This window comes from Camelina sativa, chromosome 5 (genome assembly GCF_030686135.1).
Source record: "Camelina sativa cultivar CO46 ecotype springtype chromosome 5, ASM3068613v1".
Lineage (NCBI taxonomy): Eukaryota > Viridiplantae > Streptophyta > Magnoliopsida > Brassicales > Brassicaceae > Camelina > Camelina sativa.
Window position 1 is genome coordinate 8,555,025 of NC_141884.1, and position 27,650 is coordinate 8,582,674.

The 27,650-nt window shown below is 36.7% G+C and overlaps 6 protein-coding genes and 1 non-coding gene across 10 annotated transcripts; 3 read left to right on the forward strand and 4 right to left on the reverse strand.

Annotated features, from left to right (window-relative positions):
- Window positions 1-469: 469 nt before the first annotated feature.
- Window positions 470-2,359, reverse strand: LOC109132972 (thioredoxin F1, chloroplastic-like). Its single transcript, XM_087452827.1, has 5 exons — window positions 2,086-2,359; window positions 1,840-1,995; window positions 1,602-1,701; window positions 1,253-1,460; window positions 470-865 (listed from the first exon to the last, which is right to left on the reverse strand). The coding sequence occupies exons 2-4, from the start codon at window positions 1,887-1,889 to the stop codon at window positions 1,311-1,313; spliced, it is 300 nt and encodes a 99-aa protein (XP_087308953.1). The 5' UTR covers window positions 1,890-1,995; window positions 2,086-2,359; the 3' UTR covers window positions 470-865; window positions 1,253-1,310.
- A 716-nt stretch (window positions 2,360-3,075) lies between these two features.
- Window positions 3,076-5,610, forward strand: LOC104786249 (uncharacterized). Its single transcript, XM_010511608.3, has 2 exons — window positions 3,076-5,248; window positions 5,333-5,610. Exons 1-2 carry the CDS (start codon window positions 3,681-3,683, stop codon window positions 5,409-5,411), a joined length of 1,647 nt encoding a protein of 548 aa, XP_010509910.2. The 5' UTR covers window positions 3,076-3,680; the 3' UTR covers window positions 5,412-5,610.
- A 45-nt stretch (window positions 5,611-5,655) lies between these two features.
- Window positions 5,656-7,480, reverse strand: LOC104786250 (haloacid dehalogenase-like hydrolase domain-containing protein At2g33255). The gene is made up of 5 exons (XM_010511610.3): window positions 7,105-7,480; window positions 6,679-6,721; window positions 6,506-6,566; window positions 6,245-6,379; window positions 5,656-6,017 (listed from the first exon to the last, which is right to left on the reverse strand). The coding sequence occupies exons 1-5, from the start codon at window positions 7,478-7,480 to the stop codon at window positions 5,853-5,855; spliced, it is 780 nt and encodes a 259-aa protein (XP_010509912.1). The 3' UTR covers window positions 5,656-5,852.
- Window positions 7,481-7,575: 95 nt separating this feature from the next.
- LOC104786251 (uncharacterized) lies at window positions 7,576-8,871 on the reverse strand. The gene is made up of 2 exons (XR_015556497.1): window positions 8,380-8,871; window positions 7,576-8,107 (listed from the first exon to the last, which is right to left on the reverse strand). It is a non-coding gene; the product is annotated as an uncharacterized LOC104786251 (transcript).
- A 170-nt stretch (window positions 8,872-9,041) lies between these two features.
- Window positions 9,042-19,940, forward strand: LOC104789028 (myosin-10). 4 transcript variants are annotated; one of them, XM_087449639.1, is made up of 42 exons: window positions 9,042-9,582; window positions 9,809-9,934; window positions 10,059-10,202; window positions 10,415-10,560; window positions 10,649-10,805; window positions 10,911-10,969; window positions 11,049-11,208; window positions 11,322-11,471; window positions 11,540-11,676; window positions 11,760-11,906; window positions 11,997-12,109; window positions 12,344-12,401; window positions 12,497-12,598; window positions 12,700-12,737; window positions 12,818-12,944; window positions 13,054-13,224; window positions 13,302-13,433; window positions 13,531-13,640; window positions 13,734-13,794; window positions 14,001-14,178; window positions 14,269-14,474; window positions 14,591-14,710; window positions 14,973-15,071; window positions 15,187-15,399; window positions 15,547-15,699; window positions 15,823-15,972; window positions 16,062-16,229; window positions 16,331-16,470; window positions 16,589-16,703; window positions 16,789-16,809; window positions 16,906-16,983; window positions 17,070-17,240; window positions 17,424-17,576; window positions 17,664-17,840; window positions 17,944-18,324; window positions 18,414-18,484; window positions 18,582-18,678; window positions 18,773-18,829; window positions 18,937-18,993; window positions 19,086-19,166; window positions 19,252-19,328; window positions 19,422-19,940. In XM_087449639.1, exons 13-42 carry the CDS (start codon window positions 12,509-12,511, stop codon window positions 19,534-19,536), a joined length of 3,807 nt encoding a protein of 1,268 aa, XP_087305765.1. In that variant the 5' UTR covers window positions 9,042-9,582; window positions 9,809-9,934; window positions 10,059-10,202; window positions 10,415-10,560; window positions 10,649-10,805; window positions 10,911-10,969; window positions 11,049-11,208; window positions 11,322-11,471; window positions 11,540-11,676; window positions 11,760-11,906; window positions 11,997-12,109; window positions 12,344-12,401; window positions 12,497-12,508; the 3' UTR covers window positions 19,537-19,940. The 4 variants fall into 4 exon arrangements, with proteins under 4 accessions (XP_087305765.1, XP_087305764.1, XP_087305766.1 ...); XM_087449638.1 differs by having other exon boundaries at window positions 9,074-9,582; window positions 11,997-12,098; XM_087449640.1 differs by having other exon boundaries at window positions 9,089-9,582; window positions 13,302-13,426.
- A 4,393-nt stretch (window positions 19,941-24,333) lies between these two features.
- LOC104786252 (putative indole-3-pyruvate monooxygenase YUCCA7) lies at window positions 24,334-26,220 on the forward strand. Its single transcript, XM_010511612.2, has 3 exons — window positions 24,334-25,114; window positions 25,256-25,627; window positions 25,753-26,220. Exons 1-3 carry the CDS (start codon window positions 24,416-24,418, stop codon window positions 25,975-25,977), a joined length of 1,296 nt encoding a protein of 431 aa, XP_010509914.2. The 5' UTR covers window positions 24,334-24,415; the 3' UTR covers window positions 25,978-26,220.
- A 61-nt stretch (window positions 26,221-26,281) lies between these two features.
- Window positions 26,282-27,635, reverse strand: LOC104786253 (NADH dehydrogenase [ubiquinone] 1 alpha subcomplex subunit 13-A). The gene is made up of 3 exons (XM_010511613.3): window positions 27,286-27,635; window positions 26,748-26,819; window positions 26,282-26,639 (listed from the first exon to the last, which is right to left on the reverse strand). Exons 1-3 carry the CDS (start codon window positions 27,498-27,500, stop codon window positions 26,495-26,497), a joined length of 432 nt encoding a protein of 143 aa, XP_010509915.1. The 5' UTR covers window positions 27,501-27,635; the 3' UTR covers window positions 26,282-26,494.
- Window positions 27,636-27,650: the final 15 nt, after the last annotated feature.

Sequence of the window (27,650 nt, forward strand, 5' to 3'; positions counted from 1 at the left end):
AATTAATTGTGCACTGTTTGGAATATAAGAACCCATGATCTCTTAGATAAAATTATCTCTTGTAGGTTCTTGTTTTGGGTATCTTATTTTTGAAAATATTGTTTTTTTAAATTTAAAAATTTTAAATAGAATAAAAGTGGTATAAATGTGTAAGCATTTAAGATTTTATAAAATTAGAAAATATTGCATTTTAATTAATTTTCAAACATACAAAACATAATAAAACATTAATACATATTATAATAGAAGTGCAATTCTTAAATGGAGAAAATGATTAATTTTAATACTGATTTGCTCCAAATTTTGCCCAAATATTCTCAACCAAATCATCTTGTTGTATTCATATACAATGTCCCCACCCCCATAGATCATATTCAAAGTATATTGATCCAGTCCTCGTCATTAGTGATTAACACTGATTCAAAGTATGGGGAGAGTTAATTTTAATACTGATTCAAAGTATGGGGAGAGTTGAAGGAACAAACACTCATCATTAGTGATTAACAGCAAGTATTACAGAAATTGATGTTAGAAGATGAGTATGACAAAAAAAAAACGATTGCAGGATAGTTACCAAGTGTCTTGGGGTAACAAACCATTTGCTAGCTTACACAACATAAAACTACAACGAATTTGAAGACAGAACAACATCCTTGGTTTGTTTCATCACTGAAGACAGAAACTCTTTGAAAGAACAAACACTCGTCACTGATGATTTGGTTTTTGTGGAGATGTGGGCTGCGGAAAGCACATGGCTTCACTCTAGGATCAAGGGCTCATAGAACAGTCTGTATGCGTCCATGACTTCTAAATACCACATGGCTTCACGATCTGGGCTTCCCGACAGCTCAACCATCTTATGAATCTGGTTTCAGTTACAAACAACAATGTGAATGAGTTAGTATGTAACAGGTTCATATAGCTAGAGGACAACAATGTGAATGAGTTAGTATGTAACAAAAACATATCCATCTACATAATCATGAAAACAGAACAAAAAAGGCATTAATGATCTCTATAACAGAACAAAATCATCTTGAATCTCAATCATTAATACTTAACTCAAGGTTATCAAAGCTATGACAGAACAAAAAACATATCCATCTACATAATCAACAAAAACAGAACAAAATACGAATCAATGATCTCTATAACATAACAAAATCATCTTGAGTCTCAATCATTAATACTTAATCCAAGGTTATCAAAGCTATGACAGAACAAAAACATAAAAAGAAACAGGAAAAGGTACCTGCAAAAGTTCCTTCTCCCGGGAGGCTTTCCACTGTCTAAACTGTTCTGCTTCTTGTTCAACCAGAACCAGCAGACGACGATCTCGCTGTTTCAATCGCCGCAACCAGATCATCATATTTCGCACCAGTCACTTCCTTGACGACCTTGTTGTCCTTCAATATCTTGAATGTTGGAACCACTCTTATTCCTAACTCCTTTGCCAATGGCTGCCACCAATAGAAAAGAGTCAAAAAAAATTCAGCAACAACAAAGGAGAAGTACATAGTAGCGTTGTTGATGAAAGTCTTCTCTTATCTTTAGATACTATCATGGTTCAATAGATAGATATTGGGTTATAGAGCACAAACCCGGTTATCTGGATTGCAGTCAAGCTTTAGAAAGACAACGTCCTCATACTTCTCTGATAAAGCTTTGTACTTGGGAGCAATCACCTTACATGGACCACACCTGCATATACACAAGATATCCAAAGAGACCATCTTCTTTAGTCAGAAGGATTTGAAATCTCTCTTTAAAGAATGACCAACATCAAATTGACTGAATTGATAACATATTAAGTCAAAAAAATTCTTATTTTTGACTTACATCTTCTTCAGGGTGTAATGTGATATGAGCGTAAACCTCATCAGTCTCATGCTCTGCTTTCAACACAACACTAAGAACAAGGCAAAGTATCTTCGGAGGAAGATCAAAAACTGGTATCTCTTGATCAACGACTCCTTGATTAGTCGAAGCCACCAACTGTTACATAATAAAAAAAAAACATTCAATTCTTATAATTGAGAAACAAATTAAGAACGATTTGGGAGAGTTGGATCATTCTATACATACTTGTTCCATGTGACCTTGAGGAAAGTAGAAAACTCTTTCACCATAACATGGACACCAAAATCCCTAATTTTCCAACTAACATCAAATAACCCTTATTTGCGATCCTAAATCTAAGAACCCTAATCAGAAAACAATTGTACTACATCTAAGAAACAAACCATGTGATTCCAATTGTTTCAATCTTCTGATTCCAATTTGTGTTCTTGATTCACCGATACAATCGCGAGAGAAAGAGAGAGAGAAGAAAAATAGTAAAATCATTCACCCCCAATATTTTTTTTTTTCGTTTTGTATTTTCTGCTCGCCCAACAGACAGCTGACACGTAGCGCCTCTTAACCCACGTTCCAGTATACTATATAAGAAGAGATCTTAGATTTTTTCTTTTATTCTGATTTATTTTTTTGCCCAAATACACTAAGAACCTCCCTAACAACTCCCCGATAAACATGCCCTTAAAAAAACAAGACACAACACACAAGGAAACAAAATTAGCCACAATAATAATGTGATGCCCATTAGATACTTTTTCAATGCCATAGACATTTGTGTATGTGTGTATAAATTAGGCAATTAGCTCTAGTTTAAAATTGAGAAAGATCTAGAAGAGTGATAAGGTTGTCCTTCATTAACAATAATTAAAGAATTGCTAGTGAGATTTTGAGGTATATTAATACAATACCTATCTCTAAAGTACTTGAGATTATTTAGTCTTCGTTAACTTTAATTTCATGGAACCCACTTGATGGAGTGTCCTGTCCTTGGTGTTTGGAATAACAAGGTTTTTTAAAAGATACTGGTGGCTCCCATTCTTTGGCAAACTCCTCGAAACTATGACCTCTCTCTCTGAATTCGATTGTGACTTATTTGACTTTTGTCGAGAATATCACGTCTGGCAATTTCATGCTGTATCGACACGTGTTAGTGTTACAACATACAACATACTGAGTGACTGTACTATATTTTATCATAATTACTAATAGTGAGATTACATGATATAATTATAGCAAAATTATACAAACCAGACTATTTCAGTTACATATATAAAGAAGAAAAACAAAAAAAATGGTTAGAGTGCCTAAACTTGTTCTTCCTTTCCTTGGAGAGGAAGAAAGCGATATTGCTAGTGTTCTCTGGATCCAAGAATTGGAGGAAACGAGTCAACAATATGGAGGTGACTAACTGACTTTGTTGCAATTTCAAAGTTGAACTGAACAACGAGAAAGCCAAATCTGCTGCTGCTTCTAAAGTTTTGTTGTTGTTTTACTAACATACTTTGATTTTGAAATCAAGTTTTAGTCATTCTCTGTTTTGTGCATTTCTTTTTTTAACATGAATTGGTAGGTATAATAGTATTTTTTTTCATATTGATATCAGAGAGAGTGTTAGTAGTTGGGTTTTTACCTTTTTTAGTATCGTCTGATGGGTAATCAATCCAATGACTAGACCAATTTAATCCTTTTCATTATACCAAATCCCACACATTTCTGGTTTATTAGACAAAGTCCTACCTAACGAGTTAGTGTATCTTCTCAACACAGAGCCATTAAGATTCCAAAGTATCATCAGGTCCAATTTGACAGAGAATCTCTCGTACATGGCATCAATGGCTCTTCCTTTGCGCCAACATTCTCTAGATCCCATCTCTGCATCTCCCATAGTTTCAAAATCTCTTCTTTTCCCTCAAAATGCCCTTTCTCGTACACTCTCTTCTCGCCGGAGTATTCCCAAGTCTTCCGTCTGTCACTCTCGGAGTTCGCCTCCGACGCAATATACACTAGTTCATCGGAAAAACATTTCCCTGAACGGCTCTCTCTACTCACGTTTAGTTTTCAAATGCAGAAACCATGATGAACCTCGGTCAACGACCATTTCTTCTGAGCTTGCCTTTGATGCAAAGTCTATAAAGTCGGAAACTTTACAGCAGATGGATGGTTTGGAGCTTACCCACGAAGCTAAAAAAGGAAAGAGTTTCTGGGCTGCCGTTAGTTTAATCATCGGAACCGCCGTTGGTCCTGGAATGCTTGGCCTCCCAGCTGCTACTATCAGATCCGGTTCAATCCCATCGACCATTGCTTTACTTTGTTCTTGGGTTTACGTCATTTCCTCTATACTTCTCGTGGCTGAGCTTAGCTTTGCAGCCATGGAAGAAGACAATGCAGCTGAGGTTAGCTTCACAGGACTTGCAACCAAATCCTTTGGGAACAAATTTGGGGTTTTTGTTGCTTTTGTGTATGCTTCACTGAGTTTCTCTTTGGTGGTTGCTTGTGTCTCGGGTATTGGCTCTATTTTGTCTCAGTGGTTTCCTTCAATGAATCCATTCTTGGCCAATGCTATAGTCCCTCTAGTTTCCGGAATCTTGATTGGTTTTTTCCCTTTCGATGCCATTGATTTCACTAACAGAGGTCTCTGCTTCCTCATGCTCTTCTCTATTACTTCACTTGTGGCCATTGGTTTATCTGTGGCTAGGTCCAATGTGTTAGCTTCGTTTGGTCAATCATGTTGGAAAGTCTCTACCGTTTTACCTGCGGTTCCTGTTATGGTACTGACACTAGGGTTTCATGTCATCACTCCCTTCATATGCAATCTCGCAGGGGATTCGGTTTCAGATGCTAGGAGAGCCATTCTTGTAGGTGGTGTTGTGCCGTTGGCTATGGTGTTGTCATGGAATCTAATTGTTTTGGGGCTTGCAAGGATCACTGTGCCTGCTGTACCTTCTTCAACCATTGACCCAATCTCTCTTCTTCTATCTGTTAACCCTTCTGCTTTATCTGCTGTTCAAGGCTTTGCTTTCTCAGCCTTAGCTACCAGTTTAATTGGATACTCTGTTAGCTTCCCAAAACAGCTCCTTGATACATGGAAGCTTGTGTCTAAGCAATCAAATGGGAATGGAAATGGAAGAACTGGGTCAGTAAGTTTCTCATCGAAGGAGGGTAATAAGAGAACTACTGGGAGAGTCTTATACAGTGAACCAGCAAAAGCTCGTGATGGATTTGAAGCAGTAGTGATGCTATTTGTCCTTGGAGTTCCAGCTCTCATTGCAACATTCTATCCCTCAACGTTCTCGAGAGCGCTGGATTTTGCTGGTGTTTATGCAAACTGTTTCCTCTTTGGTGTCCTGCCTCCTGCAATGGCTTATATTCAACAGTCTAGAAAGAAACTCAGGTAACTTCACCCTACTTTTACACAAAAACATTCTCTGTAGTTCTCTGTTTCTTCATCTGAAACCAAAATCTTCTGATTTTGCAGGTCATGGGTTCTTCCCGGAGGCAACTTTACCTTATTGATCTTATTTGTAATCGCCATTATTTTGGGAATATGGCATTAGATTACCCTCAAATAGAAATGTTTTGTTTGTATCATTTTACACAACATTTGCCATGATCTTACTGTGCTAACCAGACTCTAGGGAAGCAACAAGGCCCCACTGGGACCTTCACGAAGATATATGTGTTCTTTGGTTCCTTTTAGAAACACTAATAGCGATTGAGAAGTCTTTTTTCATATAGCAAGATGACATTTCACAATGGATGAAAAAGAATAATATTATTGGCTTACCTGTGATTGTAGAATTTTTAAAAATCAGATCATATAAATAAACTGAAATTTTGGACTTAACAGACAACAGTGTTTACACTCACACACGTTCCGTAGATGACAGCGCAGGGACACAATTGTGCAACTCAAGATAGCCAGTGATTATAAACTCTAGAAAACTACTTTGGTCACTGAGACTGACTACAAGTTGAATAACGTGGAGAAAAGAAAACTATGGGTTCATGTCGAAGTTTGTCTCCAATATATTCTGAATTTTGGACAAGGAATCAACCTTAAAATCAGGTTGCAGACCGGAGACAGAAAAGTCATCTGGTCCATACCTTCCAGTTTCATCTAGCAAGCAAGTGAAGGCTCCAGCTCGTTTCCCACATGCGATCTGCAGAATAAAGTGAAGAAAGATCAATTACCAGTTGTAATCTTAAGTCAAAATGTGAAGAAATAGTCTGAGAGTTGGTACACATCCTTTCCACATAGAAAACACTTAAGCAATGGCATAAGAAGATCTGTGTTTAAGCTTCTTTCATGAGCTTAAACGCGGGCATTGCTTAAGATTTGCTACGCAGAAGGTTTAACCTAAGACTAGTTATCATTTCTGTCACTCACATCATCTTTTAAGCTGTCACCAACCATCATGACTTCATTAGGTTGGATGCCCCATGTAGAACATATATGTAACAGTGGGTCTGGGTTTGGTTTATATGGACGAAACTCTCTGCCTAGTGCTGGAAAAAAGATAACCTATACAATGAAACATAACTGTAAGGAACTGCCACAGATTTCATCTCTCAGAAAAACAAGGCAATCCAGTAAAAACTAATCATGCAGCTGGTTAGACTAAAAATGTTTTCGATTCAGCATACTTACCTCATAACGTTGATGGAAGATATCGATTGCCTTCTGAACATTGCGTGTAATCAGCCCCCTCCTATAAAGTATATACAAAATGTAACAACAGTTATCTTCTTAGCGTTGAGTATGGTTATCAGGACCACAAAAAAAAAACGAAAATCATAGACAGAAAGTATCTGAAAACTGACTTTATCTTTTTGGAATCAAGAAAGCCACATAGTTCAGCAGCACCTGCAACATAATTTATGGCATATCAGAAGAGAGAATTAAATCTCTAATCAACGAAGAAACACAGTCCTACTTCATCAAATGATACCTAGATTTACAAGTGCATAAAGTCAATGAGACCAGGAGAAAGAACACAAATTGTGATGTGGTGAATTAAAGTTGTCAAAACACAATAAAAGGCAAAAGCCAAACCTCCACAGACTAACACATCAAGAATCCAAGATTCCTTGAAAATTCTCAATCTTTGACCCACTCTTGGAAAAAGTCTCAATTTTTTTTTACTAACGATTAACAGAAGAATATCCAAAATCACTGAAACTTGCACTACACAAAACACAAACTCAAAAAAAAAAAAATCAAAACTACTCAAGAGAATGAGTCCGTACCAGGCATGATTTGGAGCTTATCTATTCCCTGTTTCTCATAATCGGCAATGATCTCATAAGCTTTCTGCTGTTTATCAGGACTCCAAGACTCAATATGATGAAGGATATCAATTCCAGTAGGGCTCTCTGCTTTGATTCGCTTGTACGCATCTTCACCAAGAACAGCTCTATACATTGCTCCGAAATCGATGACCGGAACCGTCAGGGTTCCGTCCATATCGAATACAACGCCTCTGAGACGAGCTTTAGCGTTCATCGTTGGATTCGCCATTGAAATCGAACAAGAAGGTCTGACGAGAGTGAGAGAAATTAATGATCTTGATAAGAGGAAAGTCATGGAAAATGGTGAAAGCCTGAAACTGAAATTGAGGCACATATAACAGAGAACATCATGGGTTGCCTTATTTTTTTTTTTTAAAACGGTTCATAATTAATTATTCTCTATTTTTAACCAATTCCGGTTCGGTTTGATTTGATTTGAACAAATTGTTTTCTCTCGGTTTAAGGGAAATGTTCACTTGAGCATGTTTGTGTAAGTGCTTAAGAATGGAAACAAAGAAACCAACAATCTTAACAACAATGGTTGTGCTGCTGCCTTTTCTCTTCTTCTTACTCTCTTCCTCTTCGGTTTGCTTATTGGCTGCTCAGGAACTGTCGAACGCCCATCTAATTCATCCCACCCACCGAAGTTAGAAGCCATTTCAGCTGAACTACGGTTAACTTCACGGCCATTATTGACATTGTTTCTAACCATTGATGGGTTGTACTGAACCCTGCTCCTTCGTCTCCTCTCCACTATGCCTTCGTCTTCATCCTCTATCCCAAACTGATTCGCCATTGATGTTCTTTTACGTTTATCCCAACCAATCAACTTCTGGAACGCATAGAATAACAATGATGGGCCAATGGCTACGGCTAATGACACGAGGAAAGCCTTAGGTCCGGTGCTGAAAAATAGCGACAAGATGATGAACGGGAGGAGATAACCATACGATCTTAACGCCTACAAAAGTGAACAAATACCCAAACACAATAAAAGATCAACAACAAGCCAATCCATTTCTCTTAGATATGAGCAGAAAGACACAATCTTGGTTTGTTAACATGTACCAACCAATACCACACTAAAGTGTGAACATTTTTCAAGTATCCATATCATTTGAATTCAAAACTAGTTCAGATTCACTCCATAACCCATTACCAGTGAACAATAACAGTAGTAGATTCCCCAATTTTAACCAGCCAAATTCAAATGTTGTGGAAACTAAAATTTACCTTTAAAATCCAAACATTATCTATAATTTCCTCTAAGATCTTCCACAGGTCAAATTTACCATCACCACCACTATCATTATCATTATCATTATCATCGTCTTCGTCATCTTCAACATTATCCTCAAAGAGTTGCTCCCAAAGCTCCCGTCATTTCCTCCCCCTTTTTCTTCTTTTCGTCAAACGATATCCCCTACCTTCATCCGCGGCGGCGCATATTTTATAGCTGAATCTCCGGCGATTTAGAGGAACTAGCTTCACCGAATCAACTGTAGAGCGTCGTGAGTGAGAGAAATAGAGATGACGAGAATCGGAGGGAGATAATATAGGGTTTTGGAATCGCCATAAGTGGATGTTTGATAAGCTAAGGAGAATAGACATTCGCGGTGAGAATGGACGACGAAGAAGAAGCTGAAGAGCTCCTCCTCTATCCGCCATTAACGTCTCTCTGGCGAAGGGAAGAGCCAGTGACGAACAGATTCTCTTCTCCTTAATTAATTGTAATGGAACACTCAACTTGCGCCACGTTGTCATCATCTCCTCCATTGAAATCGAATACCGTAAACCCGAATCGGTTCAGTAGGATAAATGTTCGAATCGAATTCCGGTTTAACTCTTTAAGGATTAATTAGGATAAATGTTCGAATCGACTTCCGGTTAAGGATAATTTCGGAATCACAACGTTAAATGTCGTGGATTCTCTTTTCTCTCTGCCTTTTTTCCAGAAACCAGGGAGGGAGGGAGAGAGAAGAGAGAGACAGAGGAAGAGCATCAAACAAACAAAAAAAAAAAAAACAGGAGAGAAAATTTATTCCGAGGGAAAACGCGAGAAAATTTCTCAGGTCCCTGCGAAAATTTACAGCGAATCGCTGGAAACGGAAAAGCCAAAGGGTTTTAGACCTCTTTTATCTCTGGAAAATTCGAAATTTTCGTCTACAAAACGTGAATGTACCTTTAATCTTTGGCTTTTTGTTTTTACGTCGACCAGAGATTTTTGAAGCTTGGAGAGATAGATAGATAGATAGATAGATAGATATAGAGAGAAATAGAAACGTTCGTGAAAAATTTGTGTGTGTTTGGATCGATGGTGTGGAAACACCATCTGATTGGGTTCGCAGGGATTTTTTCTAATGTTTCTCCCGTTGGAAATCATCTTCATTCGGGATCGAATCTAGGAATATTTGACCTAATTCGGCCGTGATAATGGTACCTTGTCTCTCATCTCTGACACCTGCATTGTGATTTCTCCTACCGTGTTGTTCATTCTCTTCTTCTTATGCTGGTTTTTTTAAGCTGATTTTTATATTCCTCTTTTAATTTGGTTGATATGTTTACTTATAAGTGTACGAGAGAAGAAGGCATATATTATAATAAAATGTGTGTAAATAGAACAGAAAAAAAATAACAGCTAATGGAGATTTGATTTGATCAGGCTGCTTCAGCAAAGGTAGCTGTTGGGTCGCATGTCTGGGTGGAAGATACTGATGAAGCCTGGATTGATGGAGAAGTAGTGGAATCTGACGGTGAAGAGATCAAAGTCAATTGCCAATCCAAGATGGTTTGCCCCCTTTTCTCTCAATAAGCAACTAGTAGAATTGAAAGATTTTGTTTTCTACAGGCTACATAGAGATGGTTATAGTGAGCATATAACATGTTCTTAGTTTTGATGCATTTCATTGTAGGTTGTGGCAAAGGTTAATTCTGTCTATCCCAAGGATCCTGAGTTTCCTGAACTTGGTGTGGACGACATGACAAAGCTTGCGTATTTGCATGAACCAGGGTTTCTTCTCAATCTTAAATCCAGATTCAATGCTAATGAAATTTATGTATGCTTCAGCATTTTTCACTCTTGTCAGTTTCCATTCTTTCATTTTTACACCCGCTCATGACTTCTATCACTAGCTTTCTAACATTGCTTTCCTGAAAATGACTTCTTTCCTTTAATCATCCCTATGTTGTTTGCCCAATTATAGCTATATCATCAATATGGTTTTTCTGAAGTGTCTTTAGCAAGCTAATTTGTTCTTGATTGTTACAGACATACACCGGGAATATATTGATCGCTGTTAACCCCTTTAAAAGATTACCCCACCTATATGGAAATGACATAATGGAACAGTATAAGGGCACAGATTTTGGCGAGCTAAGCCCCCATCCTTTTGCAGTTGCTGATTCTGCATATAGGTAATCTTCTGTTGCCTAGATGAAACTTCTACTAATGTCGCACTACCATTTGTATGGGCCTGACAATCATCAAGAATATAAATTTTAGAAAAATGATCAATGAGGGAGTAAGCCAGGCGATCTTGGTGAGTGGAGAAAGCGGTGCTGGGAAGACAGAGAGCACAAAGATGCTCATGCAATATCTTGCATACATGGGTGGAAAAGCTGAGAGTGAAGGACGATCTGTAGAACAGCAAGTTTTGGAGGTAGATAGACTGTTTCATTCTAACTATCTTACTAAAGATAGACTCACCGAGTTTCCCTCTATAGATATCTTCTTATTCTTCTCGTGTTATGTTCCTGTTATGCAGTCAAATCCAGTTTTAGAAGCTTTTGGTAATGCAAAAACCGTCAGAAACAATAATTCAAGGTGGATCTCTTGATTTTTCCAGTTTATGTATTTTCCTGAAGTTAAAAGTTGACTTATATCAGCAAATCTCATATTGCAGTCGTTTTGGTAAATTTGTGGAGATTCAGTTCAATCATATGGGAAGAATCTCAGGAGCTGCTATTAGAACATATTTGCTGGAGAGGTCACGAGTTTGTCAAGTTTCTGATCCTGAGAGAAACTATCATTGCTTTTACATGCTTTGCGCTGCGCCAGAACAGGTAAACATGGTCCCTTCTATGGGTACATTAGGTCCAATGTTTCAGCATGTCCAATGTTTGACCTTTTATGAGATTCATACTGACAAATTTTAGCTTCTGCTATGAGGTTTTAGGAAACTGAGCGGTATAAGTTAGGGAAACCAGACTCATTTCACTACCTAAATCAATCGAATTGCCATGCATTGGATGCACTTGATGATTCCAAGGAATACCTAGCAACAAGGAAAGCTATGGACGTTGTTGGGATTAGTCCTGAAGAACAGGTACTTTCTGGTTATTCATTTACATGATCAGTAATGAGGACAACTCTTCTCACATTTTATCGTCGTAGGATGCAATCTTCCGCATAGTTGCTGCCATTCTTCATCTAGGAAACATAGAGTTTGCTAAGGGTGAAGAGTCAGATGCTGCACAACCTAAGGACGATAAATCCCGGTTCCATCTAAAAGTGGCTGCAGAACTTTTCATGTATATGCTTCACTATTCTGTGTTCTCAGATAACATATTTCTTGTCGAGGAGTTCATACCCTGATTGCTTTTTTTTATGGTAGGTGTGATGAGAAAGCTCTAGAGAGCTCCTTATGCCAAAGGGTGATGGTGACTCGTGGTGAAAGCATTACAAAGCCTCTTGATCCCGGTAGTGCAGCACTAAGCAGAGATGCTCTTGCCAAGATTGTCTATTCTAAATTGTTTGATTGGTAGGTTAACAATAGCAGACTCCTTCCGAAGGGCTTATTATCAATCTTGGGATTCAAATTTTTGAAAGGTTACAAATCTATTGCTCTCAGGCTTGTGACTAAGATCAATAACTCCATTGGCCAAGACCCAAGTTCTAAATACATAATTGGAGTCCTGGATATTTATGGATTCGAGAGTTTCAAGACAAACAGGTGCTTAACCGGTACGCTTCTTGTGTTGCTAATTCTTCTTCTAAAACACTGAGCATGGTTTACTGTAAAATTTCCTAGTTACTTAGGTAGAGACATTTTTTTCCTTTCTTTTTTGTGTTTTGAGACAATAGTAATATTATCGTTATTAGTTATTCCTAGAAGTTATGAGGTTCAATTGATAGCAGTTTTAATGCTCTTGTTAAAATTCCAACGTTGTTTTTCTCTTCACATGTTTTTTTTTGCAGTTTTGAACAGTTTTGTATAAACCTGACAAACGAGAAGCTGCAGCAGCATTTTAACCAGGTTGGAGACTGATGTTCTTTTCAAAGTTTTAATTCTAGAATGATCTAAAAAAATATGCTGACCCATATTCATGCAAATGTTCCTCTCTTCTACAGCATGTGTTCAAGATGGAGCAAGAAGAATATACTAAAGAAGAGATTGACTGGAGTTACATAGAGTTCATTGATAATCAGGATGTCCTTGATCTTATAGAGAAGGTAAGTAGTATAACATTGAGTGGTGTTGGAACCTTTAATCCGTTTTACGGCAGAAATTTTTATCAATTTTCAGTACCTAATACACAATTATTATATGTCAGAAACCTGGTGGCATTATTGCCCTTCTTGATGAGGCTTGGTGAGTTTGTATTTCAAAACCTCAATATATTTCATCTATATTTCCTTAATAATTTGCTGAGTTTGTGTTTGCCTCTACAGTATGTTTCCAAGATCAACACATGATACACTTGCGCAAAAGCTATACCAGACATTTAATAGCCACAAGCGTTTTACCAAGCCAAAATTGGCTCGTACTGACTTTACCATTTGCCATTATGCTGGTGATGTTAGTGATTTAAATTACCTCAGAAGTGTGTGCTTGAAATGCTTGTCTTGAGTGATGGAATAAACGTAAAATTGGTGTGATGGCTATGTATGTTCTTGTTGAATTTCAGGTCACCTATCAGACTGAGCTGTTTTTGGACAAGAACAAAGATTATGTTGTTGGAGAACATCAATCTCTCATGAACTCTTCAGATTGTTCCTTTGTCTCATCGTTGTTCCCAAAACCGCGAGAGGAATCCTCCAAAACATCAAAGTTCTCATCGATAGGCTCTCAGTTCAAGGTCTGACAATAATGTTAAATTCATCAAATTCTGCTTATATGTTATACATTGATTTTCACCGTGTACTAAAAATACAGCAACAACTACAATCTCTGCTTGAGACGTTGAACACCACTGAGCCACACTATATACGTTGTGTTAAACCAAACAACGTTCTTAAGCCAGACATTTTTGAGAACGCTAATGTTCTACATCAACTTAGGTGTGGGGTAAGCTTAATGTTTCATAGAACCTTATGCGATTTTTGCAACTGCAACAATTATTCGTCCTTTACATGATGTTGTGAAACTCCCTTTCTGACCTCAGGGTGTCATGGAAGCCATTAGGATTAGTTGTGCTGGATATCCTACTAGGAAGCCTTTCAATGAATTTTTAACCAGGTTCCGGATTTTGGCTCCAGAGGCTACGGCTAGAAGGTAGATTAACCAATGCTTAAATTCTGCTATCTAATTCTTACTTTAATGGTAAATAGACGTCAAGGTATTAGACTCTGGTCTTTATGTTCATAGCTTTGACGAAGTCGACGCTTGCAAAAAGCTACTAGCAAAAGTTGAACTTAAAGGTTTTCAGGTGCGCTTTCATATTTTTATCTCACAGTTTCTGGATTTCTGCTTTTATATTGTGATTTCCAAAAAAGATATAAGGGTACTTGCAATGCCACTTCGGATATGTTAAATGGTTACACTGCACAAGACTCTTATATGGCTTTTCTTCTTGTGCATATGCCATGAGAGGTTTGACGAATTCGGTTGTTACATTTATTTTGAAAATCACAGATAGGGAAGACAAAGGTGTTTCTTAGGGCAGGTCAGATGGCAGAAATGGATGCTCACCGAGCTGAAGTTCTTGGCTATTCAGCAAGGATTATACAGAGGAAAGTCCGTACGTATCAATCTCGCAAAAAATATATGCTGTTGCAGTCCGCTTCAACTGAAATCCAAGCCTTTTGTAGAGGTAAGTCATGTTGTACGCGATTCCAGGTCGAGTAGATTGTTGGCTTCATATAGTTTCATGTCTTATTAAGCTTCGCCCAACTGATTGCAGGACGTATTGCACGCGTTCAGTTTGAGGCCAAGAGAAAAGAAGCTGCTTCTGTGAAAATTCAGAAGCAGGCGCGGACATATATCTGTCAGACAGCCTTTAAAAAGTTGTGTGTTTCAGCTATTTCTATTCAGACTGGGTTGCGTGCAATGGATGCTCGAGTTGAATATCGATACAGGAAGAAGAGACAAGCGGCAATCATTATTCAAGCAAGTTTCAAAACCTCTTGTTGATGATAAAATCTCTCCTTTTTGGTATCTAAAGTTTTCAGATACTTGAATTTGTTTGAGTATTATCAATAACATGTAAGTTACTGATTCCACAGAGTCAAATCAGAAAATGTTTGTGTCGACGGCGGTATTTGAGAACGAAGAAAGCAGCTATTACCACTCAATGTGGCTGGAGAGTGAAAGTTGCACGCCGAGAATTGCGGAAGCTTAAAATGGTGACATTCTTTCTTAACTAACAATGGGAGCTCTTAGTTTCTTTAAAACTAATATATGCGATCGACTATCGATGAGATGTACATGAATCATCAGTATGATCGTGGGTTGGAATATTCTATCAGTATTTTCGTATCTCCTAAGGTCCTCTTTTGGGAACTCAAATTGATGATAATTCTAAATGTGAAGTGATATAATCAGTTTTATTATAAATTCACTGGATCATATGTATGCGGAGATTTCTGAGATGTCTTTGTCTTCCAGGCTGCAAAGGAAACAGGAGCCCTTCAAGACGCTAAAACTAAGCTTGAAAAGGAAGTGGAAGAACTCACTTTATGCTTAGAGCTCGAGAAACAAATGAGGGTACACATCGCACACAACTTGCCACAGTGAATATTGATATATTCTTAAACCATAATACTACATCTTGTTGCTTTCTCTTTTCTGTGTGAGGCATCTGATTTTATTACTGATGCAGATGGAGCTTAACGAAACCAAAACTCAAGAAGTCGAAGAGTTGCGGTTAGCTTTAAATGACATGGAAATTGAGCTCGGGGAAACTCAAGAAACCAAAAGTGAGGAGATTTTGAAGTTGGAGTCTGCCTTACAAGACATGCAACTCGAATTTGAAGAACTTGCTAAGGAGTTGGAGATGACGAATGATCTTGCTGCAGAAAATGAACAGCTCAAGGTAAGGTCATAAAGATATTAGATAAGAACCTTTCGTTCTTTGGTAATCTTAATCTTCCGTTTATGGGTTGAAGGTTACAGATTTATACATATCTAAAGAAATGTTCGTGGTTGCTCTGTCTTATTCATTTTCCTTCTAACTTCTAAGGATTTGGTGAGCTCGTTGCAAAGGAAAATTGATATATCCGGGACCAATCATGAAGAAACAAGTAAGCTAAGTGAAGAGAGGGTGAAACAGGAGGTTCCCGTCATTGACCAAGGTGTAATCATCAAACTCGAAGCTGAAAATCAAAAATTGAAGGTAGGGTGATCTTTTAATATTGACAATCGATAGACGATCCAGCTTCGTGGCAAGAGAGGTTCATTTGAGATTTCAATGTTTTCTATAGACAATTCATATCTTATCAAGAACAACATTTCGTAGGAACTGGTCAGTACACTGGAGAAGAAGATCAATGCATTAGACAGAAAGGACGACGTAACAAGCTCAAATATCTCAGATCAGTTGAAAGAGAGTGCTTCATCTGATTATGAGATGTTGAGTAATCTTGCAGCAGAAAATGAACGTCTCAAGGTAAAGTTATAGGGATGTAGTTCTACTGTCGTCTTTTTAGTGTTTTTAAGTTTGTTTTTCTCATTGATATGATGTATGATACTTCTCAGGCACTTGTGAGTTCATTAGAGAATGGAACTAATGAAAACGATGGGAATGATTCATCAAACGAGCAAAAGGAAGAGACACACATGCTGAAAGAAGAGAGATTGGCAGAAGATGTTTCGGTTGATAACGAAATGACCAACAAGCTGGCTGCTGAAAACAAAGACTTCTCTGTAAGTGTTCCAAAAAAATGTATCTGTGTTCCAAAAAAATGTATCTTTCTTCAAGAAAAATAATGGGTTATGTGACACTTAAATTTATTGAAATTCCACAGGATATGGTAAATTTGTTGGAAAAGAAAATAAACGAAACAGAGAAGAAGTACGAGGAAGCAAATAGACTTTGTGAAGAAAGGCTTAAGCAGGTTGTAGACGCAGAGACAAAACTAATCGAGTTAAAAACAACTATGCAAAGGTTGTCGATTTGCATTCTCTTTTTGACCCTAAGTTTCAATCTTTTATCTTTTCTTTGCTCGATGTTTTCTTTTGCAACAGCTACTACGAATGCATTACTTATTTGCTATTATCTTTAGGCTCGAGGAAAAGGTCTCTGACATGGAAGCAGAAGATAAAATTCTTCGGAAGCAAGCATTGTTTAATTCAGCTTCTCAGAAAACGTCACCCCAGGTGTCATTTTCCAGACCGCCAGTAAGATTTATCTATGTAAATTCTTCTTATATATATTATTTCTCAAGAAAATTCTTGACCTCTTCTTTCCGCGTACCTCTTGCAGCCAGTGGAGAACGGACATCATGTAAGTGAAAACTAAATGAGCTGTTCTTGTATACACTTAATAATCTTCGCAAGTTTTTGTTACTAGAGCCTTGTGATAGAAAATTCTTTCTTACAGGCATCACTTGCTCCTATACCATCAAGAAGGTTTGGGGCAATGTCTTTCAGACGATCTCAGCCTGAACAACAACCTCACGTATGTGCCTAACGAAAATTTGAGTCATAATATTGTGATACTTGTTTGCATTAGTTGATTAATTTTGTCATGTTGTTATGATGCAGGAATATGTTGACGTCCTTCTCAAATGTGTATCACAAAATGTCGGTTTCAGCCATGGAAAGCCCGTTGCAGCATTAACAATATACAAATGTCTCATACACTGGAAACTATTCGAAGCAGAGAAAACTAGTGCCTTTGACCGTATTGTTCCTATTTTTGGTTCAGCTATAGAGGTAACCTGAAGTTTACATATAAGTCTCTTTGTAATATTTTATGGTCTAAGTATTAATGGAAACACATTGAAAATATGAAACATGAAAGCTTAAATATCGTTTCATAATTTTCCTGAGAGGGCTTAGAATTGAGTTAGATTGATAGTTGACATTATGTCATCATGCTTTGCTGTCTACTCTCAGAACCCAGAAGATGATAACAATCTGGCTTATTGGCTAACAAACACATCTACGCTGCTGTTTTTGCTTCAAAGAAGCTTGAAATCCCATAGTACAACCGGTGCAAGTCCGAAGAAACCTCCTCAGCCAACTTCATTTTTTGGGAGGATGACACAGGTAACAAATCCTGTTTATGGACTCTAAGAGTACCTTAAGCATACTAAGGGCCATAAGGCTTAAAGATTTCACTTCTATATGTTTTAGGGTTTCCGTTCAACCTCTTCGGCCAGCCTTTCAGGTGACGTAGTGCAACAAGTAGATGCTCGATATCCTGCTTTACTTTTCAAGCAGCAGCTTACAGCCTACATTGAAACTATATATGGAATATTTCAAGAGAATGTGAAGAGAGAACTAGCAGCCGTGCTTTCGTCCTGTATTCAGGTAGACCTATTTATGGTTTTCATCAAAATAAATCAAAATGTTAAGATCATGATCTCAGCAAGACAATGTCATCTCACTTATAAGTCCTCAACTAATGGCTCAGGGACTGAAAGATTTATCACATGAGTCCTCTGCAGAGACTTTATCTGCTGAATCATCTGAACAGAACTCACCAGAAAAGCCATCTGAAGAGAATCCACTGGAAAAGCTGTCTGAAGATAATTCACCAGCAGAGCCATCTGAAGATAAGTCACCAGAAAAACCATCTGAAGAGAACTCACAGGCAAAGCTACCCGAAGATAATCCACAAGAAAAGCTATCCGAAGAGAATCCACAGGCAAGTCCATCCGCAGAGAACCCACAGGCAAGTCCATCCGCAGAGAATTCAACGGCAAAGCCATCTGAAGAGAATTCACCCACGAAAACTTGGCAAGACGTCATAGATCTTTTAAATCGGCTTCTTGGCACATTGAAGAAAAATTACGTAAGAAATTTTTTTGTATTCTAGGATTCAACATTGTGTTTGCTTCTCTTGACTCCTAAATTTTTACTCTGACAAACTTCTTCTTTCAGGTTCCTCTGTTTCTTGCTCAGAAGATTTTCAGCCAAACATTCCAAGAAATCAACGTTCAACTCTTTAATAGGTAAACTATTTACATTCCCCCATCAACCTTAACGGAGTGAAAATCACCTAATTCACCATCAGCCAATAAACATAAAACCGTAATGTAACTAATGCAGCCTTATGGAACGTGAATGCTGCACATTCATCATGGGCAAGAAAGTGAATGCCTGGTTAAATGAACTCGAGTCATGGTGTAGTCAGGCAACTGAAGAGGTAAGTTAGTTGTTTTGATTGATTGTGGTAACGGAACGGTTTCAAACTCTTAATCGCTTTATATCACTTGTCAATTAAATTCTCTTGAATGCAGTATATAGGATCTTCATGGGATGAACTCAAACACACGAGACAAGCCGTGGTGCTCCTGGTCTGTTTTCTTATGAACCAAATTACAGTAACTTTAATCAACACTACAACACTCTTTCCTCTCTCTGTTTTTCTTTTCCTGAATATATCATCGGATTCCTCTTCCAGGTTACAGAACAGAAGTCCACAATTACATATGATGATCTTACAACTAACCTCTGCCCAGTAACTACTCTCTGCTTCGGATTTGTTTAAAAATATTATAAAACATGCCTGAAAAATGCTTCTGATCTTTTTATCTCTATTTCACTTTCCAGGCTCTTAGTACTCAGCAATTGTATAGAATATCTACCCTCTGCAAAATTGATGATCACGAGTATCAGAATGTAACTCCAGACGTATGTTTGCTCTGAACATTTATCAAGTAAACCAAAATACATTTTCCCAAACCTCTATATCCACTTCATATTTCTGTCGGTGCAGGTGATTTCCAAGTTGAAACTTCTAATTACAGATGAAGACGAAGAAAGTCGTTCGTTCTTGTTAGACAATAATTCCAGGTACTGAAACTTTTCAGAATACTAATAACTTTCTCTAAATTGGTCATAACATCATCACCATAACCTCTTGAATATTGTCTTTTCGAAACTCAGCATCCCCTTTGAAGCCGATGAAATCTCCAACTGTATGCAAGAAAAAGATTTTGCCAATGTAAAACCAGCTGTGGAACTCACTGATAACCCTAACTTCCACTTTCTGAAGGACTGAGACTTATTTGATTCTGACTAGATATGTTGCAATGAAATTGTATAGTAATCCTTTGCATAGTTTTACGGGTGTATAATCTTTGATCGATCTGTTTCGTCGTCTAGGCAGGCTTTAAGAGGGAATTTCGAGCTCAAGTGTAGGGCTCGTTCTCTTCTTTTAATTTGATTCTTCTACACGTTCATTGTGTTCAGGGTGGTGGTTAGGTTATAGCCAAAGGCAAAATAATTTACTCATCATAGGGCAAGAAACTTTTCTCTGTATAACAAACATTAGAAATCAGTTTTTGTATCCTTAGTTTTTGAGAGATTTGGCGACACCTTTAGTCCCATAATGGGTCAGATTCATGATTGGCCTTGCGATATTGTTAAAGTTTGAATGCACTTTCCTAGAGTTAAATTTCAAAACATTCAGTCAAAGTTAGTGACTCAAAACCACATATTTTTATAGTACTTTTTGATATTTTATTAAATACAATTGTCGTATTTTAAAACTATTAAAGCTTTGATAATATTATTTTTTAGTAACTTTTATATAGTTAAGTTAGTTAACAATTGGTGAAAAAGAAACACCTGATGAGTCAGTCTGTGACAATGAGAAGGATCGGAGGGAGAGCGAATCAAACAAAGAGAAACATGTGAATCTGATCACATGGGTCTTCCCATACCCTTTCAGTTATTACAGTTATGGAGGTTTGTTTTGCATTTATCATCCCTCTACTCTATTTCTTTTTGTCCCTTTTCTAACCATTTTATAATAATATACATGCATGCATTGCGATGCATTACATTACATATACACAAAATGTGTTTGTCCAATAACAAATTTTGTGAACCAAGTGTTTTAATTTCTTTTAATTCTGATTTCCTCCTGGTATTATTATTAGCCGACGTCGTCACAAATGGAACAGTAGTTTTAAACTATATTATATTTTTCTTGTTAATAAAAATCAAAATTATCTTATCTTATCATATGGTGACTACGTACTGACTATGGTCCTTTCTCATATGGTGTGTACGTCTTCATTATTTAAGATAATATATGTATTTCTCTTAATAATTTGCACTCAAAAAAAAAAAATCTCTTAATATGGAAATATATTCTATCGTCTTCAAATATAACCAAAGTGATATGCATTGATTAGTCGATCAAATTAATGTTCTCAGTATTTAAAAGTAAAGTCTTACAAGATTCATATAATATAATGAGTATATATATATATATCATATTTATTTTTTATTACCAATTAAATTTACAATAGAAGTTTATAGAATTTCACAAATTGTTAAAGATCCTTACAGAAGTCTAAATGGAAAATTTAGATCCGCTCCAATATTAAAATACCTATAAAGATTACCCATCAGTTTAGTTAGAGCATCTCCAAAGGGAGTTTAAATACGTCCTACTATTAAATAAGAACCTCTAAAAAAAGAGAGAAAAAAAAAATAAGAACCTCTAATCAGTAATAAGTAATAACCACTTATTTGTCAAAATTTCTTATCATTGTATCACCAATTTCGTGGACTTTTATGATCACGCTTAGAGTAAAGTTTGCATATACATGCATTAGCCTTTTTAACTCTATAAGGCTAACTAATTTGCAACAATTCAATAATATGTTGGTCAAACAAGCCGTAATCCACATAAAGAAATAAAGACAAATGCTAGTTTCAGAATATTTTCATGTTACCCCATTTGATGGTATTCGAAGCATAAAATCAGTAGAGAAATAAAGAAAATACATATTGTGTTATACTAGTGCTTGAAATCAGGTTGCTGCTTATAATGAGCTAAATTGAAAACAGTAACATGGGGTTTGGCTATCTTAACTAACTAGATTTATTTAATCAAAGAGATTCTAAATACCTGATTAAGAAAAGCTGACTATGGCATAATCTGATTGATTATTGTCAGAAAATAAAACAATAATGGCCATATATACAAAAATTTTGAAAATTCCATTTTAGCAATAATTGATCCATTTACTGTTTGTTTTTCTTTGTTTTGTTAAAAATCATGGTTAACTATGGTCTTGGTAAGGCGTCGAACCCGTGACCTTCGGCTCATAAGAAATATAGCGAAAATTATAATATTTTGGACGAAAAAAATTTGTTGTTTGTTTTTCTTGTTATTATTGTTATTGTATTATTTTTTGATAATGATATTAGAGTTGGTTGTTGTTTTTTTGGTTTATGTATATATATATATATATATATATATATTAATGTATAATTGTTCATTTCAAACGCAATAGTGTGTTCAATGATTGGCCAATATATTCGTCCGAGTGTTTGTAATTTTTTTATTGGACAAAATTTGTATATGATGATGATAAGTGGTTAATCTGGTCGTTTCATGGAAAGTCATACTCGAATTATTGACTGCATATACGAGTACTTTAATCACACCTCTATTCAAATAAAAACGAAATATTTATAGGTTTTTTTATCTTTTGTAACGACTAAATCAAGATTATTTTCAACTGCATGGATTCATTCTACGATTGTATTATTTTGCTTAACTGAGTAATATATCATAAGTTGTTTATATATAGAACACATAACGATCACAAGTTTTACTAATAAAGGAGAAACGACTTTAGTAATATGCGATAGTTTTAAGAAATCTAGGTTGTAAGTAGCCTTGTTTAGTCGATATAAAACTATTTTAATTTAATTACTTCGAAAAAAATACAACTACTCCATCGATAGGATAAATAATCTCTTCATCCCAGGGAGCCATAAATTTCATAATTATCAACATCTAAAGTTCATCTATGAAACTCTAAAACTATTATCAAGGCAAGACACGTCATATGCATGCATCTACACGTACACATTTTCCTTATATTAAACTTAAAAAGGCACTCTAGATTTTGGTGAGAAAAATCTTTGCCCGATTCAACTCCACTATATGTACATCTATCACTCTCTCGATCGAGGTTTCCTGAATAAATCTTGTTTTCCTAAATCATGATGATTAATTTCTTACACAACACGATTCCATATTATCGATGTGAATACTTTATAATAGATCGGAGAAAATTATAATATCTCAATCTGTGAATCCTAAAAATAAGTTATGATGGATACAAAAAGATACTCAGAAACATTGAAAACAAGGATTTACGTGTATTGGGAGATCGATCTCCTGTATATAACATATTTGTGTTCTTTACTATCATTAAATTTTCAACAGAATTTACTCAATACAACGATTAGGGTAAACAAAATATTTACAGAATATCCTTTTCTATTTTTGGACTAGAGGTCTTAAATAACTCTGGGTTGGACATGCAAATAAAACTCTCTAATCTCTAGTATCAAGTTTCACTGACCTTGGGGGGCCATTTTTTTGTTCTTGTTGCGTGTGGATTCCAATTCATATCTTCACACACACATACTCGAATACATAGAGTTTGTTTGACGGTATTTCAAAAATGCAAATCACATTAGTTTACAAAGAACACAATAATAGAAAGAGGAATTATTGTGTCAAATTATTGAACCAATATGCACTGACATTTTTATCGCTGCAATAAAAGAGGCACTGACTAATTTCAACAATATCAGGGAAAAAATAATAAGAGAAATTGACCAAATTGATTAAACATGAAAACATGATGACCCAAATTTTTACAGTCCAGCACATGAATATATCTCATATTTCCCTTTCAGCCTCGTGCGCATCTAACCCTAGATTTGGTTTGTGCATCGATCGATGTAGATTTTATTAAAACATTCCAAATTTATAAGATTAACAGTCTATCTTATCAGTTATCACAGGGAAAAAAATGTTTTGACTTAAGAGTATGATATTTTAACCAATAAAAACTTTACTATGACGTTTGTTTTTCTTCTGACCAAAACACTTTGCGTCTAATGAGCGGATTAATTAAAACCCTCGGTTTTAGGTTTAATTCGAATCATAATAATTAGATGTCATTTTCATTAAGAAGCAATAGAAAACCCATTTGGACCTTTCATGAGTCTGTCTCTTTTTAGAATATCTGCTCCCTTTTCTCAATGAACCGATTAGAGAGTTTCTCATTGAATTAACAAATAGGTTATACATATGATTGCTTAATTTGTCAGCAGGTTTTTCTATAAATATATAAGGTTTGATTGGCAGTGTGAAATTCAACCGGTTGTTTGGTTACCAATCGAACGAACGATTCAAACAGACGGATAAAACAAGTAGTCTGAATAGATGGTTGAAAAATGCGGTCAGAAAGTTAAACAAATTGGGTTGTATAATCTATGCAAAAACAAAATGGGTTGTAATTTAATTGTACAATAAAACGTACAATTTTTTTTTTTGAATTATTTGTTATTTTTTCTGTCCTCTTAACGAAAGCAACTAATTTTATTTATATTATCTTCTTAATGAGTTTAAAGATGAAAAATGTAAACATGTTTAAAATATTTTATCCGACTGTTCTAAACATAAATCCTTAGGACATATATTTTGGACGAATTTAACACAAACCAAATAGGACATAACTATAGTTTTAACTATTACTAACACAAGTCATTAGCATCGATGTAATATATAATTAGGCAAAACACACTTTTCTAAAAGTGTCAACTTCAAGTGTTGTTGATCTATTTCTATATAAGCTTAAATTAATTAATAAAAGCCGCTGCAAGCCAATCATTTGAAGACTGAGAAGTTAAATTAAATGAGTAGAATAATCATTTGATAATCTTGAGAAATAATTTCCCAAAAACAACATTCCAAATTGCTTAAAGGTCTTCTCTATATAAACCCTTTCTCCTCAATCCAAACAAGACCACAAACCAAATCCCCATCTATCATCATCATTACATCTTTTCTTGCCCTAAAAGTAAGAATTAATAACACTGAAAAAGCTACCAATAAGATGAGTAATAACAATAACACAACTTGTGTCAACATCTCAACTCTACTTCAGCCTGAGGACATTTTCTCCCGTCGTTGCATCTGGGTGAATGGGCCGGTCATCGTCGGTGCTGGCCCATCAGGCCTAGCTGTCGCCGCCGACCTGAAACGCCAAGAAGTTCCGTTTATAATCCTCGAGCGAGCTAACTGCATAGCCTCTCTGTGGCAAAACAGAACCTATGATCGTCTCAAGCTTCATCTCCCTAAGCAATTCTGTCAATTACCAAATTTACCCTTCCCTGAGGATTTCCCGGAGTATCCAACGAAGTACCAGTTTATCGAGTACCTTGAGTCCTACGCAACCCACTTTGATCTCCGCCCCAAGTTCAATGAGACTGTCCAGTCAGCTAAATATGACAAGAGGTTTGGGCTGTGGCGGGTCCAGACTGTTTTGAGAAGCGAGCTGCTCGGTTACTGTGAGTTCGAGTATATTTGCAGGTGGCTTGTGGTGGCGACGGGAGAGAATGCTGAGAAAGTGGTACCAGAGTTTGAGGGTTTAGAAGATTTTGGTGGTGATGTTCTTCATGCTGGTGATTATAAATCCGGCGAGAGGTACCGTGGTAAACGAGTTCTGGTAGTCGGATGTGGTAACTCCGGCATGGAAGTCTCTCTCGACCTATCCAACCACGATGCAAGCCCATCAATGGTCGTTCGTAGCTCCGTAAGTAAAAACTTCAGTCATTTATACCAACCAAGTTACGAAAAACAGAGCACCTGATTCTTAGTAGTTCCTCTGTTCTAAAACAGAGCATCTGATTAGTTACACTCTGTTTTTCCTTGTTTGTTTTATCTGATCGATCAGGTTCATGTATTACCGAGAGAGATTCTTGGGAAGTCGACGTTCGAGTTAGGTGTAACAATGATGAAATGGATGCCGGTTTGGCTTGTGGACAGGACTCTACTCGTCCTGACAAGGTTACTTCTGGGAAACACCGATAAGTACGGGCTTAAGAGGCCTGAAATTGGACCGTTAGAGCTAAAGAACACAGCAGGTAAAACTCCAGTGCTAGACATCGGAGCCTTTTCAAAAATCAAATCGGGAAAGATCAAAATAGTAGCGGGAATAGCAAAGTTTGGTCCGGGAAAGGTCGAACTCGTGGATGGTCGAGTCCTGGAGATTGATTCCGTTGTTCTAGCTACTGGTTACAGAAGCAATGTGCCTTCATGGCTCAAGGTACAGACAAAAACATTTATCTTAGATCAAAGCAGTAGAACGATTAAATACCGTTAATGCCATTTAAGGGAAGTTTAACAAATACTAATGTATGCTGTTTGGTCGTTGGTTTTATTGTTGTGAAGGACAACGACTTGGCAGAGATTGGGATAGAGAAAGACCCGTTCCCAAAAGGGTGGAAAGGGGAGGCTGGATTGTATGCAGTTGGGTTCACGAGAAGAGGACTCTCAGGTGCTTCGCTTGATGCGATGAGTGTGGCTCATGATATTGCTAATTGCTGGAAAGAAGAAACTAAGCAACAGATCAAAACTGTTGCTGCTCGTCACCGTCGTTGTATTTCACACTTTTGACTTTTTACTATTTACATATAAAAATATATACGAGAGAAAGGAGGATGGATTAGTGTTTTGTGATGTGAAAATCATAGAGATAAGCCCACTCCATGTAAGAAATCCCAAAAAGGAAATAGCTGGGAAGTGTGTTTGGGGTTCTTTTGTTGTAAGGAGGATGTGGCTCTTTCCATGTATTTAACGTTTTTTGTTTACATTTCAACTTATCTTTTGTTGGTAAATGTGTTTGATTAGTTGTGCTTATATTTGTAGATATATAAACTTAAAACTTGATTAATTCAAATAAAATATATAACAAGACATGTGTCTGAAACTGATTTCGTCATTGACAAAATTATGTGAATGAGGTAAAAAAAACAGAAAATGTTCCTCAGTACCACCAATACATGAACTGTGTGTGTATGTATCATTTCTCTTATTATACGATGGAAAAAAGAGAGATAACAAACATCAAGGTTCCAAAACAGAAACACTTAGACAACATTCATTCATCATCATCAAAAGGAGCCATTGATAATTACCAGACATCAGGACGAAGCTCTCCAGTAGCTGGAGGCATCCAACGACCGGAGTTATACACGTTTTCACCGACTTTCCATCCAGGAACATCCTTCATCACATCAGCCTCATACTCTAGATACTTCTTCCACTCAGACACAAACCTATTTACAATCCATAATACATGGGGATTCAATGTTGGAGTTTGTACCACAAACGTTGTCTAATTTCACAGTTGAATGATAAGAAACTGTAGTTCTTTTTTTCTATACCTTTCATCTTCTTCTGCTTGAAGAATAGGTAGAATTGTTCTACGCGCAGCGTATTTCTCTTCCTTCAACGCCCTATCATCACATCAATCTCAATTAAAGCTTTTGGTGGTTGATACATTGTGCTCATTTTCATCATTATGCATTTGAGATTCTAACCATAGATGAGATGACTAACGGTGTGTTATCTTATTAGTTGCAAATTACTCCAAATCGACACTAATCAAGCTGATAACTCACAATGTGACCACCTAATAACCAAATTCCAAGTAACTAGTAGTATCATTTTGCAATTTGATTGCTTTCTTCACCACAGCTCCAAAAGGGATCGTTAATTAGCTATAAAATGGGTCATTAGTACCCAATTTCAAACTAACTACACAATTTGAAAAGCAACTAAGGTTATTAGTACCCAGAAATATCTCTAGATTCAGTCACAAATTACTCATATCTTCACAAAAGAGAACAGCCTAACCAACCTAAATTCAAAAAAAGTGAAAATGTGAGGGGAGCTAAATCACACATCTAGCTTCTGATTTACCTACGAATTTTGTTGCCCTGACCGACTTGGTACATCCCCCAAGCAAAAGCACCTGAAAAGGTTAAGAATATAGCCATGGCGCTTGGTCCCGTGTTAGAGATCCGGCGAGCATATCTGACCGGCGCGAATCCACCGGGCGGTGGACCATCCTGAAGCAACGGCATATCCTTCACACTCGCCATTCCTGGCTTGTTCCTTATCATCGCCTCCGTCATCTTCTTCAACCTCGATCGAGCACTGATTTGATCTCTTGATTCGTTTAACCGAAGTGTTCTCTAGGGATTCTGAGGAAGACTATCAGAAATGAATACTTAACGGAAAAAATCATTTCTTAAAAAAAAAAAAAATCACTTCTTTTTTGTTTT

Coding starts and splice junctions, on each gene's coding strand:
- LOC109132972 (XM_087452827.1), bottom strand. CDS start 1,889: ATGAGACTGATGAGGTTTACGCTCATATCACATTACACCCTGAAGAAG. Junction 1,702..1,839: donor CATTACACCCTGAAGAAGAT/GTAAGTCAAAAA, acceptor GTGTATATGCAG/GTGTGGTCCATGTAAGGTGA. Junction 1,461..1,601: donor ACTGCAATCCAGATAACCGG/GTTTGTGCTCTA, acceptor TATTGGTGGCAG/CCATTGGCAAAGGAGTTAGG.
- LOC104786249 (XM_010511608.3), top strand. CDS start 3,681: ATGGCATCAATGGCTCTTCCTTTGCGCCAACATTCTCTAGATCCCATC. Junction 5,249..5,332: donor CAGTCTAGAAAGAAACTCAG/GTAACTTCACCC, acceptor CTGATTTTGCAG/GTCATGGGTTCTTCCCGGAG.
- LOC104786250 (XM_010511610.3), bottom strand. CDS start 7,480: ATGTGCCTCAATTTCAGTTTCAGGCTTTCACCATTTTCCATGACTTTC. Junction 6,380..6,505: donor TCTTCCATCAACGTTATGAG/GTAAGTATGCTG, acceptor TTCATTGTATAG/GTTATCTTTTTTCCAGCACT. Junction 6,018..6,244: donor GTGACAGCTTAAAAGATGAT/GTGAGTGACAGA, acceptor TTTATTCTGCAG/ATCGCATGTGGGAAACGAGC.
- LOC104789028 (XM_087449641.1), top strand. CDS start 9,461: ATGGTGTGGAAACACCATCTGATTGGGTTCGCAGGGATTTTTTCTAAT. Junction 13,434..13,530: donor TACATCAACTTAGGTGTGGG/GTAAGCTTAATG, acceptor TTCTGACCTCAG/GGTGTCATGGAAGCCATTAG. Junction 14,711..14,972: donor AATTGCGGAAGCTTAAAATG/GTGACATTCTTT, acceptor TTTGTCTTCCAG/GCTGCAAAGGAAACAGGAGC.
- LOC104786252 (XM_010511612.2), top strand. CDS start 24,416: ATGAGTAATAACAATAACACAACTTGTGTCAACATCTCAACTCTACTT. Junction 25,115..25,255: donor CAATGGTCGTTCGTAGCTCC/GTAAGTAAAAAC, acceptor CTGATCGATCAG/GTTCATGTATTACCGAGAGA. Junction 25,628..25,752: donor ATGTGCCTTCATGGCTCAAG/GTACAGACAAAA, acceptor ATTGTTGTGAAG/GACAACGACTTGGCAGAGAT.
- LOC104786253 (XM_010511613.3), bottom strand. CDS start 27,500: ATGACGGAGGCGATGATAAGGAACAAGCCAGGAATGGCGAGTGTGAAG. Junction 26,820..27,285: donor CAGGGCAACAAAATTCGTAG/GTAAATCAGAAG, acceptor ATGTGATGATAG/GGCGTTGAAGGAAGAGAAAT. Junction 26,640..26,747: donor CAAGCAGAAGAAGATGAAAG/GTATAGAAAAAA, acceptor GATTGTAAATAG/GTTTGTGTCTGAGTGGAAGA.